Source organism: Coprinopsis cinerea (genome assembly GCF_000182895.1).
Source record: "Coprinopsis cinerea okayama7#130 chromosome 1 map unlocalized cont3.1, whole genome shotgun sequence".
Taxonomy (NCBI): Eukaryota; Fungi; Basidiomycota; class Agaricomycetes; order Agaricales; family Psathyrellaceae; genus Coprinopsis; species Coprinopsis cinerea.
The window spans coordinates 4,088,358-4,103,684 of NW_003307544.1; the positions used below are offsets into that span (position 1 = coordinate 4,088,358).

At 50.9% G+C, this 15,327-nt stretch overlaps 6 protein-coding genes across 6 annotated transcripts; 2 read left to right on the top strand and 4 right to left on the bottom strand.

Moving 5' to 3' along the window:
• Nucleotides 1–746: 746 nt before the first annotated feature.
• CC1G_11415 (hypothetical protein) lies at nt 747–1,413 on the bottom strand (the record flags this gene model as incomplete). The annotated part of the gene is made up of 2 exons (XM_001829627.2): nt 747–1,150; nt 1,188–1,413. The coding sequence occupies 2 exons, from the start codon at nt 1,411–1,413 to the stop codon at nt 747–749; spliced, it is 630 nt and encodes a 209-aa protein (XP_001829679.2).
• A 399-nt stretch (nt 1,414–1,812) lies between these two features.
• On the bottom strand, nt 1,813–3,621 carry CC1G_11417 (hypothetical protein; the record flags this gene model as incomplete). Its single annotated transcript, XM_001829629.2, has 3 exons — nt 1,813–2,193; nt 2,630–2,989; nt 3,043–3,621. The coding sequence occupies 3 exons, from the start codon at nt 3,619–3,621 to the stop codon at nt 1,813–1,815; spliced, it is 1,320 nt and encodes a 439-aa protein (XP_001829681.2).
• A 1,602-nt stretch (nt 3,622–5,223) lies between these two features.
• CC1G_11418 (hypothetical protein) lies at nt 5,224–6,628 on the top strand (the record flags this gene model as incomplete). Its single annotated transcript, XM_001829630.1, has 3 exons — nt 5,224–5,238; nt 5,289–6,156; nt 6,216–6,628. 3 exons carry the CDS (start codon nt 5,224–5,226, stop codon nt 6,626–6,628), a joined length of 1,296 nt encoding a protein of 431 aa, XP_001829682.1.
• A 1,322-nt stretch (nt 6,629–7,950) lies between these two features.
• On the top strand, nt 7,951–9,975 carry CC1G_11419 (hypothetical protein; the record flags this gene model as incomplete). Its single annotated transcript, XM_001829631.2, has 17 exons — nt 7,951–8,009; nt 8,126–8,218; nt 8,291–8,389; nt 8,450–8,459; nt 8,517–8,560; nt 8,633–8,658; nt 8,719–8,753; nt 8,802–8,826; nt 8,894–8,905; nt 8,968–9,026; nt 9,079–9,179; nt 9,232–9,291; nt 9,345–9,372; nt 9,429–9,486; nt 9,543–9,567; nt 9,620–9,812; nt 9,877–9,975. 17 exons carry the CDS (start codon nt 7,951–7,953, stop codon nt 9,973–9,975), a joined length of 1,026 nt encoding a protein of 341 aa, XP_001829683.2.
• A 422-nt stretch (nt 9,976–10,397) lies between these two features.
• Nucleotides 10,398–11,870, bottom strand: CC1G_11420 (tetraspanin Tsp2; the record flags this gene model as incomplete). The annotated part of the gene is made up of 4 exons (XM_001829632.2): nt 11,775–11,870; nt 11,250–11,646; nt 10,551–11,185; nt 10,398–10,500 (listed from the first exon to the last, which is right to left on the bottom strand). Exons 2-4 carry the CDS (start codon nt 11,580–11,582, stop codon nt 10,398–10,400), a joined length of 1,071 nt encoding a protein of 356 aa, XP_001829684.1. The 5' UTR covers nt 11,583–11,646; nt 11,775–11,870.
• Nucleotides 11,871–13,287: 1,417 nt separating this feature from the next.
• On the bottom strand, nt 13,288–15,289 carry CC1G_11421 (hypothetical protein; the record flags this gene model as incomplete). Its single annotated transcript, XM_001829633.1, has 6 exons — nt 13,288–13,828; nt 14,296–14,539; nt 14,616–14,798; nt 14,865–14,932; nt 14,991–15,168; nt 15,235–15,289. 6 exons carry the CDS (start codon nt 15,287–15,289, stop codon nt 13,288–13,290), a joined length of 1,269 nt encoding a protein of 422 aa, XP_001829685.1.
• Nucleotides 15,290–15,327: the final 38 nt, after the last annotated feature.

The following is a 15,327-nucleotide window of genomic DNA, read 5'->3' on the forward strand; positions in this document are numbered from 1 at the left end:
ACACTCAAGCAGTTACGAATCGAAGTGGGTATCGTTAACCATCCGACTCAGTGTGTCTAGCGACTCCAGCCTAGGTTCTTCGAGCATGAAGAGTCCATTCCATTATTCCGCACACCATTCCGCTACTGCCGCAGTCTCCGATGCGATTTGAAGGGCACACACTCTAACTAGAAATATTTAAAACCCCCTTGACCTCTTGTAGGGGGGCTCGATGTCGACGCGGGTATCACTGAACGACGACTCATCTGGATCGACATACTCTAAACCCTCATCTTCGTCTTCATCTTCACTCGCGCTCACCGCCTGCCCGCCATTCACAGATACCCCGCACTTGATCCCCTTCTTCATGCACCTGAAACACCTCTTCCCCGGCGACATGCGATTAAGCGGTCTAGCATCTTCTCCCAGCATTTGACCACTCGCGCTGACCCTTGGTTCGATCCTTCGCAAGCACTCGGCGTCAACATCATTACATCCTGGACATGGGTATCGCGATGGGAGGTAACTGTCGGTCCAAGTCCCCGTTGGTTCTGGAGAAAAGGTCCGCTTCGATGGTGCTTTGTTTGGGGCTGGGTCGATCTGAAGGAGTTGTTTCAAGTAGTCCAGCTTCTTTCCATCTTCCTCTTTTTTCACCCCCGCCGATGTGTACTTCCAACGCCTATCATCCACGCCTCGTCTTGACAAGTGTTGGAAGGGCCTATGGCTTCTGCTCGATCCTTCCTCTATAGCCGTCGGTTCGTCGTAATTCAGTCCTTGAATCGTCGCCCTTGCGTTTCTGAGGGCATTCGCCAGTCCCCTGAAACCCACAGCCTAGCCTTCTCTTCGGCCCTCTTGGCCTCGTCCAGTTCTCTCTGGACTCTTTTCATCCTCTCTTTCTCCTTCATCTCTTTCTCCTCCCTTTCCCGCCTCTGCCGCTCTCTTCGCTCTGCCTCTTGCTTCTCTAGTTCCTCCCTCTCTCGCACCAGCTGCTCACGTTCCACCCTCTCGTTCTCCTCCATCTCTCTTTTCTTTTCCTCCATTTCAGCCTTCTTCGCGCCCAATTTCGTCTTCGCCGACACAGCTTCAGCTTTCAGCTTCCGAAACGTCTCGTCCACCTTCGCCCTCTCTTCCTCGATGCTCTGAAGCACCTGACGTGCAGTCTCGACCCTCTCTTGGATGAGCTTAACCACACTCTTCCTTGTCTTCACTCATCTCTGCGGTTTGGCATTCCTCTTGAAGCTCCTTGATCTCGCGGTCGTATCGCTCGGCGAGCTCCGACCATCTTTGACTCCCGGAGAGGCTAGGGCTCGAGAGGATTGTGCTCATTCTGGTGGCAACATCGTTGCGTTGCTTGGTGGTCATGCCGAATCTGTGTCGAGTGGAAGAGAAAATCGAAGGGACAGGGCTGTCCTTTGCGTTGCTGGCATTGGCCATGGTGATTCGTGGAGGCGACTCGTTCCACACGGGGGAATCGAGCAAAATTTATACCATGACAGCGACCTTTTTGAACCCGCTTTATCACCGCCGTTCAACTCCATCAGAACTTTCCCCACCCTCATCACGGATTGTTTGCTTCGAATACTGTTCGAAATCGACTCGACTGGTCACCGGTTGGAATACCATGTGGGTCACCCTGCGCACATCATATCCCTTTGATCCTTTGTGGCTTTTCGCAGTCGGTTCTCTGTCCCTGCAAGTTTACCCTGGGTTCCTCTTGATCACACACAACCTTTCAAGTCGCTCAAATGTTTCGCAATGCCACAGGAACGGTAGATATCGATTACGCTACTCCTCCCAATCAGACGAAAAACTGACATAGTGGGTCATCTTGGTTCACCCTCTATGGGATGTCGGAATTTCCAGTTCAGAGTCTTCACTTTCATCGTCTGCCCTCGCCGAAGGCGCTGCCTCTTCGCTCCTCCGTTCTAGCTGGTATAGCGTAGGTCCACGACCGGTATCGCCGTCTTCGCACTTGACGCGCTTTGGCTTTCTGTCCTCGTCCGACTCGCTGTGCTCCTCTGACGCAGGTGAGCTGTCGCCCTCCTTGGCGAGAGGGTCCTTTGGGATTCGGGTAACACCACAGCGAATGCCCCTGACCCTGTACCGGAAGCACCGGGTACCACTGGCACTTGCGCTGTCCCAACCGACCAGGACACCCTTCTTGAACCTCGGTTCCAGCTTTCGCTGGCAGGGAGTGGGATGGCCGACACATCCCTGGCAAGGAAATTGAGAGATGATGGTGTATTCGGACTCGTCGAGAGGTGACTCTTTGTCTTCTTGCGTGGGCTCGGTGTTGCGGAGGAATCGCGTTTTCGTTTCTCTGAGGCAGGTTTACGCACGTCTTCGGATCCTGTGTCGCAGTCGTCGCTTAACCCTCTCTCTCTCTCATTGCAGTAGTGTTTCCTCCCGTACTTAATATCCCAATATGTCACAAGCATCCAATAGAGATTCAAGTTTGGTATTGTGTCGAAAAAATCTCGAGATTGAAGGGGAAACGGTGAATGGGATTGAGAGTGCTGAAGGGACAGGACTTCTCTGCTGCAGTGATTGAGACATAAACGTGATAGCGAGACTTCAAAATACGATTGAGATAATATTCTGTGTCACTCTAAGATTGGTCTACATAAGGCTATCATTAGGTCGACTTCACCTTCTTTTTAGGTTGCTCTTCTCCACCACTCTCCACCATCTCCACAGGATCAACGTACTCCAACCAGTCCTCCTCATTGTACTCTTCTCCCTTTTGGGGAGCCGCAGGGGCAACAGCGGGATCGGGATCAGGAGGAGGCAGCGTGCATCCTCCTTTGGGACTCTTGCGAGTGCAATTGAAGCATCGCGTGTTGCGCTGGGTCCGCATGGTCGGTGCTCCGCCAACGTCAACAAGAATACCTTGCTCGTTGACGGTTACTTCCTCCTTTCGTTTACAGACGAGTTTGTGGGTCGTGCACCAACGACAGGGATACTTAGACTCAACTGCGAAATCCTTCTCGCATGGTTTGGACTTGCTGCACTAATAGCGAAGCTCAGCAAAAGGGTCAGTTTTGAAGTCCAGGATTGACACACCTTGGTACTCATGGTCGAAATCGACTGCGGGTCGTTGGCATCGGACTCGTCGGTGGAGGACATATGGAATGAGAGATGACGGATGTCGGGGTTGAGCTGGAACGAGCTGCGACCAACCGTGCTGTATCTCATCCTGGGCCAGACTGATCCGTCAACTAACGATGATCCATCTATATCCCTCTCGCGTTTGATCCCTACGGACGTGCTCTCTCTTCGTTCATGTAACTCCCGAGCCTTCCTCTCCTGCTCTTCTCTTCGTCGCCTCTCTTGCGTTCTCCTCCTCTCCTCGCATCTATCCCAATCCACCAACTCCGCCTCTAGATTTGCCATCTTGCTGGCTCGAATGACCTTCCTCTCCTGGTGCTGAACCTCTTCGTTGTGGACCCGCCGAAGTGCCTGCTTAACCCGTCTTATCCTCTCCTCTAGTTCCCCGCACTGGTTCTCCAGATCCACGCGTTGCTTATTCCTCGCCTCGCTCTCTTCATCACAGGCTCGTTCTTTTTTCTGGAGGCTTCGTAGCTCGCGACGGGCGGTTTGAATGTGTGGAGGGTCGGTGGGGCGGATGGTGGTCAACGACATCGCCTCAAGTGTCTATAAGCTGAAGCCAGGATTAAATGAATGCCCACTTTATAGGAAATATAAACAGAAGGGGACGAACCTCTCCAGAGCACAGCGGCTAAGGTCGAATCTCGAAATGAGGGGAAGGAAGAGAGCAGAACACGGAAGTAAATCGAAATTGGCTCCCATTTTATACCGCCATGAACCACAGCTTGCGCAAAATTATCACACGCTTCCCATCCCCTTTTTCCAATTTGGACGATTCTGCGGACGAGAGCTCCCCCGTATAACATAGTCTCAGCCGAGATTTGACGCAGACGCATGAGCCTGCGATCCTCGGCGTTGAATCGAGCTTGGAACATAGTCTCAGCTGAGACGCGTCTCGGAATCAAGCTTGACATTGGATGGAAATACGGAAATTTGGAAATGCAGACACCCTGGTTGGGGTGATGAAATCGGGTCCTCGTTGAAGACGTCCCAACCGGGGTTTCCGCCAATTGGTACATCATAGCTATGGTCGCGGCCGCGACATCCCCATTGGGCGTCCAATGTAGATTGCCCGGCCGCGGTGTCGAGTCCCGAATCCCGATGTCCATGTCCTGGACTCCTACGTAGGATTTCCAGATCTTTTTTCACGTCGAGATTGGCCATCGACGGTGAGGTGTGCTGATGATGGCCTAGGTAGGACCTCTCTTCCGAGCTCGGTTGAGAATCTTGGGTCAGGTCGAGCTCGGTCAAGCTTGTCCATCAACGATGAGGCGCGTCGATGATATCCGTACCGTGCATACTTCCGAGCTCGAAATCAATTCCCAGCTGGGCTCTGGGTTTTCGTGAGTCGGTTAATACATGGGAAACCGTAATAATTGAAGAGGAAGTCGACGCTGAGCTGTATTTATTCGTAAACCGGATGGGCGTACTACATTGTCCACATCTGGAGCGCCCGGAGGTGCTCAGACACAGGCTGAGCGCTGAGGGCTGAGGCCTGAGGCCTGAGGCTTGACACGCTCAAGTAATGTCGCTCTCCCTGACAGACGATGGTTCGGCTATCGCAAAGGTGCATATCTCCATCGTCAGGATGGTGATAATCTCGTCTGTTACCAATGGTCGGGATGACGACCTCCCCCCTCGCTCCCACCAGTCGGCCAGACTTTGACCACAGCAGGCTTTGACCACTGGGCACGACCTGGCAACCAAAGCTATGCGTTGGCCATGTTGAGGTGGTATACACCCTCACGATGTCCTGGCACCCTCGGATACAGTCGCTAGTATACCACCACCGATCAAAGCACCAAATGGCGGTCAAAACATCCCTGACCCGCTCATTAGGCCTTCGTTGCATCTCCCTTTTCCATTCGCAGGTCTATATGTCTGGTCCTCGGCGTGATCATTCCAACCATAATAGTACTAGAACTCGGCTAATACTAATCTGGTTACGGCTCGCAAAACAGGCAACCTATGCTTGCGGCAGAGTTAATCTTGCAACTAAGACATTCTGTAGACACCAACTATTACCCTGGTCCGACCACATCGCCTTGTTGAGCCCACGAGTCTGAGACATATATATAGAGGTGTTTTTCCTGTCATCTCGTTAGGCCTTTGGCTGTTCTTCCGCATCCGACGGCGATGGCACGAAAACCTGTAAGCCTCAGTTGAGTCATGATTGGCCGAACTAATGCTCTTTATCCAAGGTCTCCACTGACAACAAAGCCCTCAATTTGCCGCATCTACCGGCGGAACTGTGGGAATCCATCCTAGATCACCTCATCTCAGATGCCAGGTTCGCCATTTTGTCGAGACAGGACGCGACACAGACACATTTCGATGGCGTCCCGCGATGCGCGTTCCGCGACATTCTCCAGGTATCCAAAGAGTCGGGGACTGGTATCCTTTCACTCTCGACATTCTCTATGTTCCGCGCGGCATTGCTCCCTGTCATATTCAACCAAGTCGTTCTCCACTCGTCTCGTCGCGTAAAAACCCTTCACGAAATCATTAAAGAAAACAAAGATATTCTGAGACATGTCAAGTCCCTGGTCCTTCAACTTTCAAGTAGGCAAACTGCAGGATCATGGGCCTCGGAACCATCAAACCTCGGCGCCGTCATTTCACTGCTGAAGGAAAACGTCGAAGAACTCCACATCCAAAGCGACGCCGGGCATCTGCAGTGGGACGAACTTTCGGTCACAATCAGGGGGGCCATCGAGAACCTCATGCGCCACGGGCACTTATGCACCCTCCAGTTAACACGCATGCGATTCTCTCGAGGTTCCTTCGACTCTCTGAACTGGACGTGGCTCAAGGAGCTTTCATTGTGCTGGGTCTCAGTAATCCTTTGCGAAGGGGAGAGTCCCAGCTCGGAGAACAGCGAGCCAGTCTCCCTCACGACACTGAAGGTACACCACTCAGACCTGTGGCAGTTGGCTGACCGATCGCGCTACCCTCACCTTCGTACACTTATGATGGATGAATGGACTTGGCATCGCGCAAGTGACTCTATCGAAGATATCATTCATTCTTCCAACAATCTGGATTCTTTCGATCTCGTTAGTGGAACGAGTGAGTGACCTTTACACGTCGAAAGGTGGGGGACGTTAGAGACTAACCCCGATCTGTAGATCCTCGAGGCAAAATGCGACGTGCATTCCCCTTCCCAAATGTGCGATTACATTTACCAGCCATTGGAATGGATGGTAGTTCAGTATGGACTCTGCTTGACGAAGCCGCCCAGATAGTCAGTCGAAACACGGCGGAAGACAAGTCGAAACTACGCCATCTCACCGTCGCTTTCTATCACCTCAATCCGGACTCTAGAAGAGACGTCGACTGCAAGCTCGGGGACCAACAAGAATGTATAACTTCCTTTCTTCAGGTTCTGGGTCAAGAACCCTTTCGTGCGCTTCAAATTCTCCACTTGGACTTTCGAACCCTGGGATTGGGCGAGCTAGAGGCGGACTCTGTCAGGAAGATGGTTGAACTTAGCGCAGGGCGTCATAAACCTCCTTACAAGATTGTCTACATGTTTTCTTAATCGGATATCCTCTGTATTGCATCCTTCTGTAACATACGGTTACTTTCCATCTCCACTTGCTAAGTATTGGCTGTCGGCATCTTATTTCGCAGCAATTTCCCCGCGTTTTCGAGGAGCAATGAGATCCAAATGATCGGAATTGGTTCTCAACGGAACCATCAAATCAGGCACGCAGCATCATTCTGATCATCAAACCCATCCAGTCGCCCTCCGGGCTCGTTCCTTCACTGGTACTTACCAGCACCAAAGCTCTCTGCCATATTCCGCCGTCGGTATTCGAGATTCCGACCAATGAGAGAAGCGCTTACATTGAAATTCCCCGAACCCAGTCCTCCTATCTAGCTTTACCCAATTCTGAATCGCCGAGATCTACCCAAGGGCAAGTTTAGAAAGTTCCCAAGATTCCAGCCCCCGTGAGATCGAGCCTCACTCAGCAGCGGCCAACCGAGCGGCGAGGGAACCCAGCGATCGAGTCGGGGTGCAAGCAACTGTACGACATTGTGGAAGCGGATTGGGATGATGACATCTGGCGCATGGCCTGAACTGAGAATTCTTATAACTTCTACTCCAGGCGACCTAGACTTATGGACGGCGTAGTGTGAGTAGTGAGACGAGGAATTGAAACGCCCTCAACAGCTATCCGACTGCATAACAGAACCTAAGGATTGTGGCGTCGATGGGAATCGAGTTTCATTCGTGGGTTTCCGCCGGTTGCGTCCCTCACGACCATGCGTTCTCCATCGTCTCGTTTGGCCCCCCACAGCCCGCAAGTCACGAGTGTTCACTGTCTTTTTTGTTACCGGTGCTGTGATACTCGATATTGCAGCCCCTGAAGGTGAGAATGTTCAAGGCATGGGCGACCCACGGTGAGGTTCTGTGTCCGAATAGACTCAATGTGAATAGGTCAATCTGAGCTAATCTTTCGCAGTGAATTATTGGACGACGTATAAATCCACTGCAAGAGGCCCTTCACCAAATTCCAGCTCGAAGAGCGTTGAGGATTGGCTGATCATCATATGGGGTAACCATCCGTGATCATTGGCCAGCGCGCCCCTCCCAAGAAAAGCCAAGCTTGCGGCTGTCTCCACACCGGTTTTCAAAAGCAAGGCTGCCGACGTGAATCGTTATGAGAGGGGCGGAAAGGTGTTTATATATGTAGACTTGGAGGGGAATACTTTCGACTTTTCGTTCCTTTTCCTCCTGGGGCCATTCGGTATCTTCATCCTCGTCGACCTTTCATCGGCTTTCGCTTTCTTCAGGTGGTCGGCGCTGGTTTTTGCAACAGCCCTTGGTCCTGTGCTTTTCGACTCTTCGGTAGCAAGATGGTGGACGTTCCGATGACGTTTGGAGCCCTGCTCATTGGTGGCATCCTAGCCGTAATGTGAGTGAATTTCTTTCGACCAGCCTTATTGGGACCAATATGGTTTTTGCCTTGCCTGTTGTGACGCGAGCGTTTCGAACGTTTCGGAATTTGGTGCTGAGCGTTCATGACAACAGGTTCTCGGGACTGACGATAGCCCAATCTGTCGTCTTCCTGAAAATGTACCCGAAGGACAAGATTCTTGTCAAGCTTTTGGTTTTTGGTGTATGGTGCGTGATCAGCGTATTACTTCACGAGGGGGACTTAGAGTCTGAATTGCATCATTCTCTTGGGACGTCAAGGCTGCTCGATATGCTTCATTCGTTTTTCGTTTCGCAAACTCTATGGAACTATCTAATCGTGAACTTTGGAAACCCTGAAGGAATCGATGTTATTCCAACGTGAGTTTCTACGTTTGGTTCTATTATCTAGGGAATCTAATTAGCGACATTCATTTACAGGAGTCTCGCGGTATGATGGAGTCTTCATGCCGCCCTGGTCGATCGAGTTAACTTACTCGATCTGTAGCTTACCATCGTCGTGACTGCTATCCTTACTTTCGGTGTTCATTGGTATGTACACTCTCGCTGTGTGGGTAAATCTAGGCTCGACCAGATGACTGACCCTCGAGATTCGATTGACAGTTTCTTCATCTATCGCATTTTTGTCTGTGGGTTGCACCTGCTGTTCTCTCTGTTTTGGCTCTGATCACCTGGACTTCCTTAATCAGTGGCCAAAAATAACTACTTCATTGCTGTTCCGATCGTACGTCGCTCGCTGTTTTTTCGTGGGGACTCACTGACCTCCTCCAAGCTTCTTACCGCAGCCGCCCGTCTATGTGAGTCTCTCTTGTCTACAGCCCTCCGAGTCGTAGATCACTAACGAACGGATTTCGTTATCTCTAGGTTTCGCGTGCTGTGAGTGACTCTGTTTCAAACTGGGCTGGCGTCCTGTGCTTAACACTCTTTGCCTCCGTTAGTGACGACCTCGAAGTTGATCGAATTGAGGAGTCTCGAAGTCTTTGTCAAGTTGTACACGGTCAGTATTAGCCGACTTCTGTTTCTGAACACGGTGATTAAGCTCCCGACAGTGGTCGTTTACTACTGGCTTGACGCTTTCGGCCGTCGTGGATGTCTTCATCACAGGGTTCATGTGCTACCTTCTCCGCACCAGGCGAAACCAGTATTCTAGGTAGGCTTTGCTTTGCCTCCCGACCTGCGTAGTACTGATCTGTGATCATTAGTATGAACAAGGTTCTCGACACTTTGATCCTGTATGCGTTCGAGAACGGAGTTCTTACAACGTGAGTCCTCGTTCAATCCAATGAATCCATGGATTTCTGACTCTGTCGCACAGGTTGGCTGCTCTCCTCTCTTTGATCACGGTACCGTATCTCAAGCTCCGGCAAAGCCATCGCCATTCTAATCCGATTCTCTCCAGTGGTTGACGATGAAGCATAACCTGATCTTCCTAGCGACGCACTTCATCATCATCAAGTGTAAGTTTCCATTGCCCATTTATGTGAGGAATGGCCTGCTGACGACTGAGCTATAGTTTACGCAAACTCTCTCCTGGCGACGTAAGTTCTCTTGCAGACAAACACCGACATGTACTCACCCAGAGTGTTGTAGCCTGAATGCTCGAAAGCAGCTCCAGCCCGGTGGAATCACCATGCATGCCACCAACCTTCGATCGAATTCAGTGAGCGGCGGGGTCTCCGAGCCCATCGTACTCGGGTCCGATCCTTTCAGCAGGAAAGCTCGGAGTAACAATTTCCATGACTCTGTTGGCGTTGTCGAGGAAGAGGAGATGAAAGACACGCAGGTACGCGCTATCGCCCCACTTTGAAGATCGCGACACATCGTGGACTGGTCGAACACCTATTTAGCTTCGCATTACCGTTAATACCACTCACATGCGCATCACTGATTCGAGGGAGAACCTTAGTACTCCTGCGTCAGGACGGGGTCAGAGTAGCGCTGTATAGGAAGGGTTTGGGTTCCAAGGACGTCTTGCGATTTTATTCAAGTTTTGTTCGCTCTTTCCCATCTTCCACTCTTTCTATGGTTTGGGCCCGATCCCCTTGTTCATGTGCTTGTAAGATAGGTCTATACCCTGTAACATTACCGTCCTTATAAAAACAAATTGACATTTAAGTGAACTGTCCTTGGTACGATACATACTCCCCATAAGTATATTACTCGTACATTATCACGGTACATCCCAGCAGCGTCAATAGAAACAACAAGGGTATTAGTAGAAGTGGCAACAGCGTCGAGGTGGTAAGGAAGGAAGTAGGGTCGAACAACACGAAGGAAGCGTCAGTGTGATGGTGCGATTAAAATGAATGTGGTATTGTCGTTGAAGGGGTATAGTCATGTAGGAATGGAGGGTCGGTCATTGTCGCGATCAACGAGGACTTGAGTTGTAGGCCGTCGAGAGGCTCATGGTCGAGCGTGACTTCTCAAGGACTTTATTCGCGACTTCAGGGCCGTACTGTTCTGCGAGTTGACTAAGAGGAAGGAGGTCAGAGACGTACACGAAAGAGGAGAGAGGACGAACGCAGCGTATTGATCCATGATGACCGCCATGGAATCCGGGTTCAAGCGGTATGCCTCCGGCATCATGCCTTTTCCAAATCGATAAGTGACGTGGTTCGAGCACAGCAGAGCCGCAATCATGACGAGGAGGTGCGCAGGTACGATGGAGAATGCAATCTTCCAGAAAACCCCAAGGATGTGACGTTGGTAATCCAAGTACGGCTTCTTGCAACCTGGAAGAACGCTCCTGGAGTAGCAGGTTTGGGTGACGGTTGCTTCGACATACGGGCTGAAGTAGCCGCAACAGTGGAGTTGAGATTGGATGCGCATGCGAGCCACTGGACCGAGACGACGTGACCACTGCTCGTTAACCTTGCCTTCGAGAGAGTAATTTTGTTTGCGGAAGGTGAGATAGCCGGGCGCGACAATGAAGATGAAGGTAATCCAGGTGAGAAGGCAGTAGACGGCGAGGAAGGCACGATTGTTGAGGAGGATGCCGGCCCATCCAATAAGGGAGGTAACAAGGCCGAGGACTGCGGCTGTCGTGCTCAATGCGAGCTCGGTGTGGTTGCCAAACCGGATAATTTCCGATTTCTCGAAGACATTGAACCAGGTGAGGAGAATGATGATCATGGCACCGAGAGAGTATAGTGTTAACTGCGATGGGACCAAGGATGTAAGGTGGCTGGCATTGGGCGCGTAACGAATGATCATGACGTACCAGGAGATTAGAAAAGAACAGTACCCATTTGAATTTCGTCCACCTCAAATCCTTCCCACCGATCCTGTTTTCGTTGCTCTTGAACGCAGCCAGTCCACCTCCTTGCTTCGGCACCGCAGGTCCTTGCCCAGCGCCATTCCTGTACGCCTTGCGACTTGAGAGGGTACTTCCAAATTTGGACGGGATGTAGTTGACCATCAGCGACAGGCCAGTAGCTGACCCTACTGGCGAAAGGGGAGTCGACGGTGTTGACGGACCAGGACTGGCGCCATTGTAGCGAGGGACGTCGAGGAAGGAGGCCGAGTTACGATCTGGGTTGTAGTCGGCGAGCATGTGTCGTGTCGAGCCTGCTGCTGAGTAGGCTGACCCTGCAACGGAAGCTCTGCGAGAAGAGCGTCTGAGGTCAGTTAGTCGGCGTCGTCAAGGGTGGAGGTGACCAATGAGATTCGATTGGTCAGAGATGAGCGACAGATGGAGACAGACAGGAATAATCTGTCACCCGCACACAATGAGATATCAACTCACGGAGAATCCTGAATGGAGAAAGGAGAGGGCGCCATCGTTCAAGTTGCGACGAAACGCAGTCGGGATGCGTTGAAGGGTGGAACGAATCCGACAGCGTTGCGTGAGGGCCGTGAAAATGAAGGAGAGGAAGGTCGTGCAGCCACGACAGCGACAGCGAACAATGAGGTAACCGTTTGGGAACCAAGCAAGAATCGAAAATTGGAGCAATGTGTGACAAGAAAAATGTAAGCAAGATGATGTGATGGCTTGGGAGATGACTTACAGATACCGGATCCGGACGTTCACTCTGGCATGAACTATTGCTGTCGAGGTAGAGAGACCATACCCGTTGCATGGACCCTGAAAGCTCGAATATAATACAGCTAAAAATACAACACAAGGCGGAAGAAAAAAGCTGGTGAGAGAACGAGAAAGAAAGATAAAAAAGGCCGTTGGAAGCTGGATCCCGTGCCAAGTATAGGTTGTCTTTTTCTAGACATCCCTTCGGGGGTAATGTCGATATGTCCACTTCGACTGCCGGCGGGGTCATAGGTGTTTAAAACCACTTCGCGTACCTTTCATGTCGCCTCGGGACTTCGCTTGACGCTGCAAGGGTCGGCAAGTAACATCAGAGAGACGCATACCTCAGGGAATTATTCCTCCTGGGACCCATTCCTCCTGAAGCCCAGTCCTCACCACCAAGCCGCTCGACTCTAAGGCTTTCCCACGCCAAGTCACTGCACCTGATGTCAGATGGGCGCTTATGTACTTACCGAAATCTTCCAAAAACAATTTAAGGAGCGTAACGTAGGCTCACGACCATAATAGAGTACATAAAGATCGAAGTAAAAGTAAAAGAGATCCAGATTTCCACATCCAACATAAGGCTCCGCTGCGGTGCTTCACAGTGCCCTCCGCTTCTCCATAATCGGAAATGGGGTTGGGTATAGTCTGCGAGCGCCGCTACGAGTCGCGACCCATGGAATCACATATCATTTTTAAGGGTCGGTTGGAACTATACACGAGGACTCTCCCAAAGGTAAGAGTATGCATTTGGTAATTGGGATTGACGCCAAACCACCATCTCGGATCTCTGGGTGGACTGAAACACAGACATCAAACTGTAAAATTGAGATCCATCTTTCAGAAGTAAAGCACAGCAGACTAGGCGTACAATGTCCAATGAAGTGATCAAGACCCATAGCTTTCGGCGCGAAGAACCCATTGGGATTGCCCGCAGTTAGTAGTGGTTGATGATAGGCGCCGTGAGGCGCTTAATCATTTCAACAACCCTTTCTCCACGGCAGAGCTCACCTGCCATGGTTTTTACACCCGAGGTCAGAGGGGAATCAAACTCAATGCCCTGGTTCCTATATATTCTATTGGGAGACTGCCTGCATGACGCGTCTATTCAAGTTGATGTTCTATTTGTACACAATAAGAATTTGGGAACGAAACCGGTAGTGTTGATCGTCCACTCCAGATGACCATCCTTTAAATAAAACATAAATATAAGCAAGTACCAGGTGCCGCCTTAATTGCGGGTCAGGTTACAACTGGTGGAGATCGCGGTTGTGATCTGCCCAGTTCTCTGAAATTCTTGAGATACGACAGAAACAAAATGTGCCCACTGGCGCCACCTCTCGGTTTGCCGATAGCCAAAGTTAGGAAACTCGTCCTCTGCAAGCGTATCATCGGAGTACTGGGATATGGTGCCGAAGAGTGTCTCAGAGCCTTCTGAGTTGGACTGAAGATCCTCTATGGCTTCGGATTCGGAAGAGTCGTCGTCATCGAAAGTGTAGTGGATAAGAGCTTTGGTCGAGAAGGCATCAAAGTCAGGTTCGCTTTCGTAGCCAGAGTCGCCAGTAGCGTCCGTCAAAGTTTCCTGATACTCGGAAGAGCTATCGGAGAACGAGCCTTCGTACAAGTAACCTCCAGTATCGTGATATTGGCCACAGAGACCGCATTGGTCATAAAGCTGCGAAGATGAGGTCGACTTGGGGCTAAATTCGGACGAGATGAACATCTCTAGGGGTTTAGGATGGCGCTTGGAGAAGCGGGATAGAAAGATAGAACTGAAAAAGGATTTAACTTTGGCGAATTTCATTTCCGGTGGAGATTGTCAATGAGGTTAGTCTGGCTTGAGAGGTGCTCGAGTGCGGTCAGAGAAAGATCCGACTGAGGAACGATGATAGAAATGGTGGGTCTTATGTACTAGGAACCTGGGTAACGCCAGGATAAGTGTTGTGTCAGCGCCGTGTCCAAGCGCTAAACTGGCCTATCCAAGCGCTAAATGACGGCGGTCCAAGCACTAGCCATGGTTTCTACTTCTTCTGCTTAAAGGTCAGCGGTCCAAGCCTCGCAACGCGTTGACTGTACGAGGTGTTACGTCAATTGACCTATAGCTTCAACAGGGAACACAATGAAATTGGAAAAGGAACGACGGAGTTTAAGATACAGGAACAAAGTCGCCAGGACATCGTGCGTGATTCGAAATGCAACCCCTACACACTGGACAAGTCTCCCCACTTGACTTGCTTACACGACACCATTGCCATGAGAGTTATAAACGGTCCCGTTTGGAGAATTGCCATTGTAAGCTCCGTTACCACCCTGAGCTGAATGAACGTTGTTGACAGCAGCGGCCTTAGCAGCGTGGTTGGCACCACCAAGTAAAGCCCCGTTCCAATCGAACGTCTCGACGGAAGAGAACCACACCGTTGACGTCCCAGTGCTGTGTTGAGCTTTGAAGACATAGAGGGCGAGGATAAATGCGTAGGACATGACTATTACACCATGCAAAGGTGAGAAAGAGGTTAGATGATTCTGACGCGAACCTCACACTGAAGATAAGTAACGCACAGAGTAACCAGTTCAAAAAGCTGAACGCCATCATGGCGCGACCTTCGTGGCATGTCGTGGGCCCCTGGTCGATGCTATCGAAGCCAAAGTCGCGGCTTGAAGAAGAGCAGCCCGTCAAGCGGAAGACTGGCTCAAATTGGGCTGTTTGGCCTGCGCTCGCAATCCAAAGGATCCAGATGATACCTTAGGTTTTACCATCGAGTTAGCACGTGGGAGGGGAACCGCGAGAACATGGTCAATAGTACGCACAAATAGAAGGTAGTTCGACGAAAATCTGAGCTTTGAAGGTGGCGTGTTTCTGGCGCCCAAACCAGTAGCTATGGTGTCAATGATCAGACGAGGACTGGTGTAGAATGAGAATATGCAGATACTCACAGAAGGGGTACAGAAATGAGAGTGATAACGCTCGTGGCTAAAACGAGGTGGGCGAAGGATCCCACATTAAAGCTGGAGGAACCACCAAGAAACCCAAGGGCTTTAGCACCCTTGTCGACAAAGGCGATGAAGGCCGCCGATGTTCCCAGTGCGATGAGTGTGAACAGTAGACTGATGCCTGGTCAATTGGTTAACACGTACAGGTTAGTCGATTTGGCGTTACGTTGCAGATCGGAGAGCGCACCAAAGATGATCGTCCTGATCCTGACGATGAGGTGAGGAGACCGGGTCGAGTCCATTGTCAACACTGGATGCTTGAAGGTCGAGAAGTCTAGCT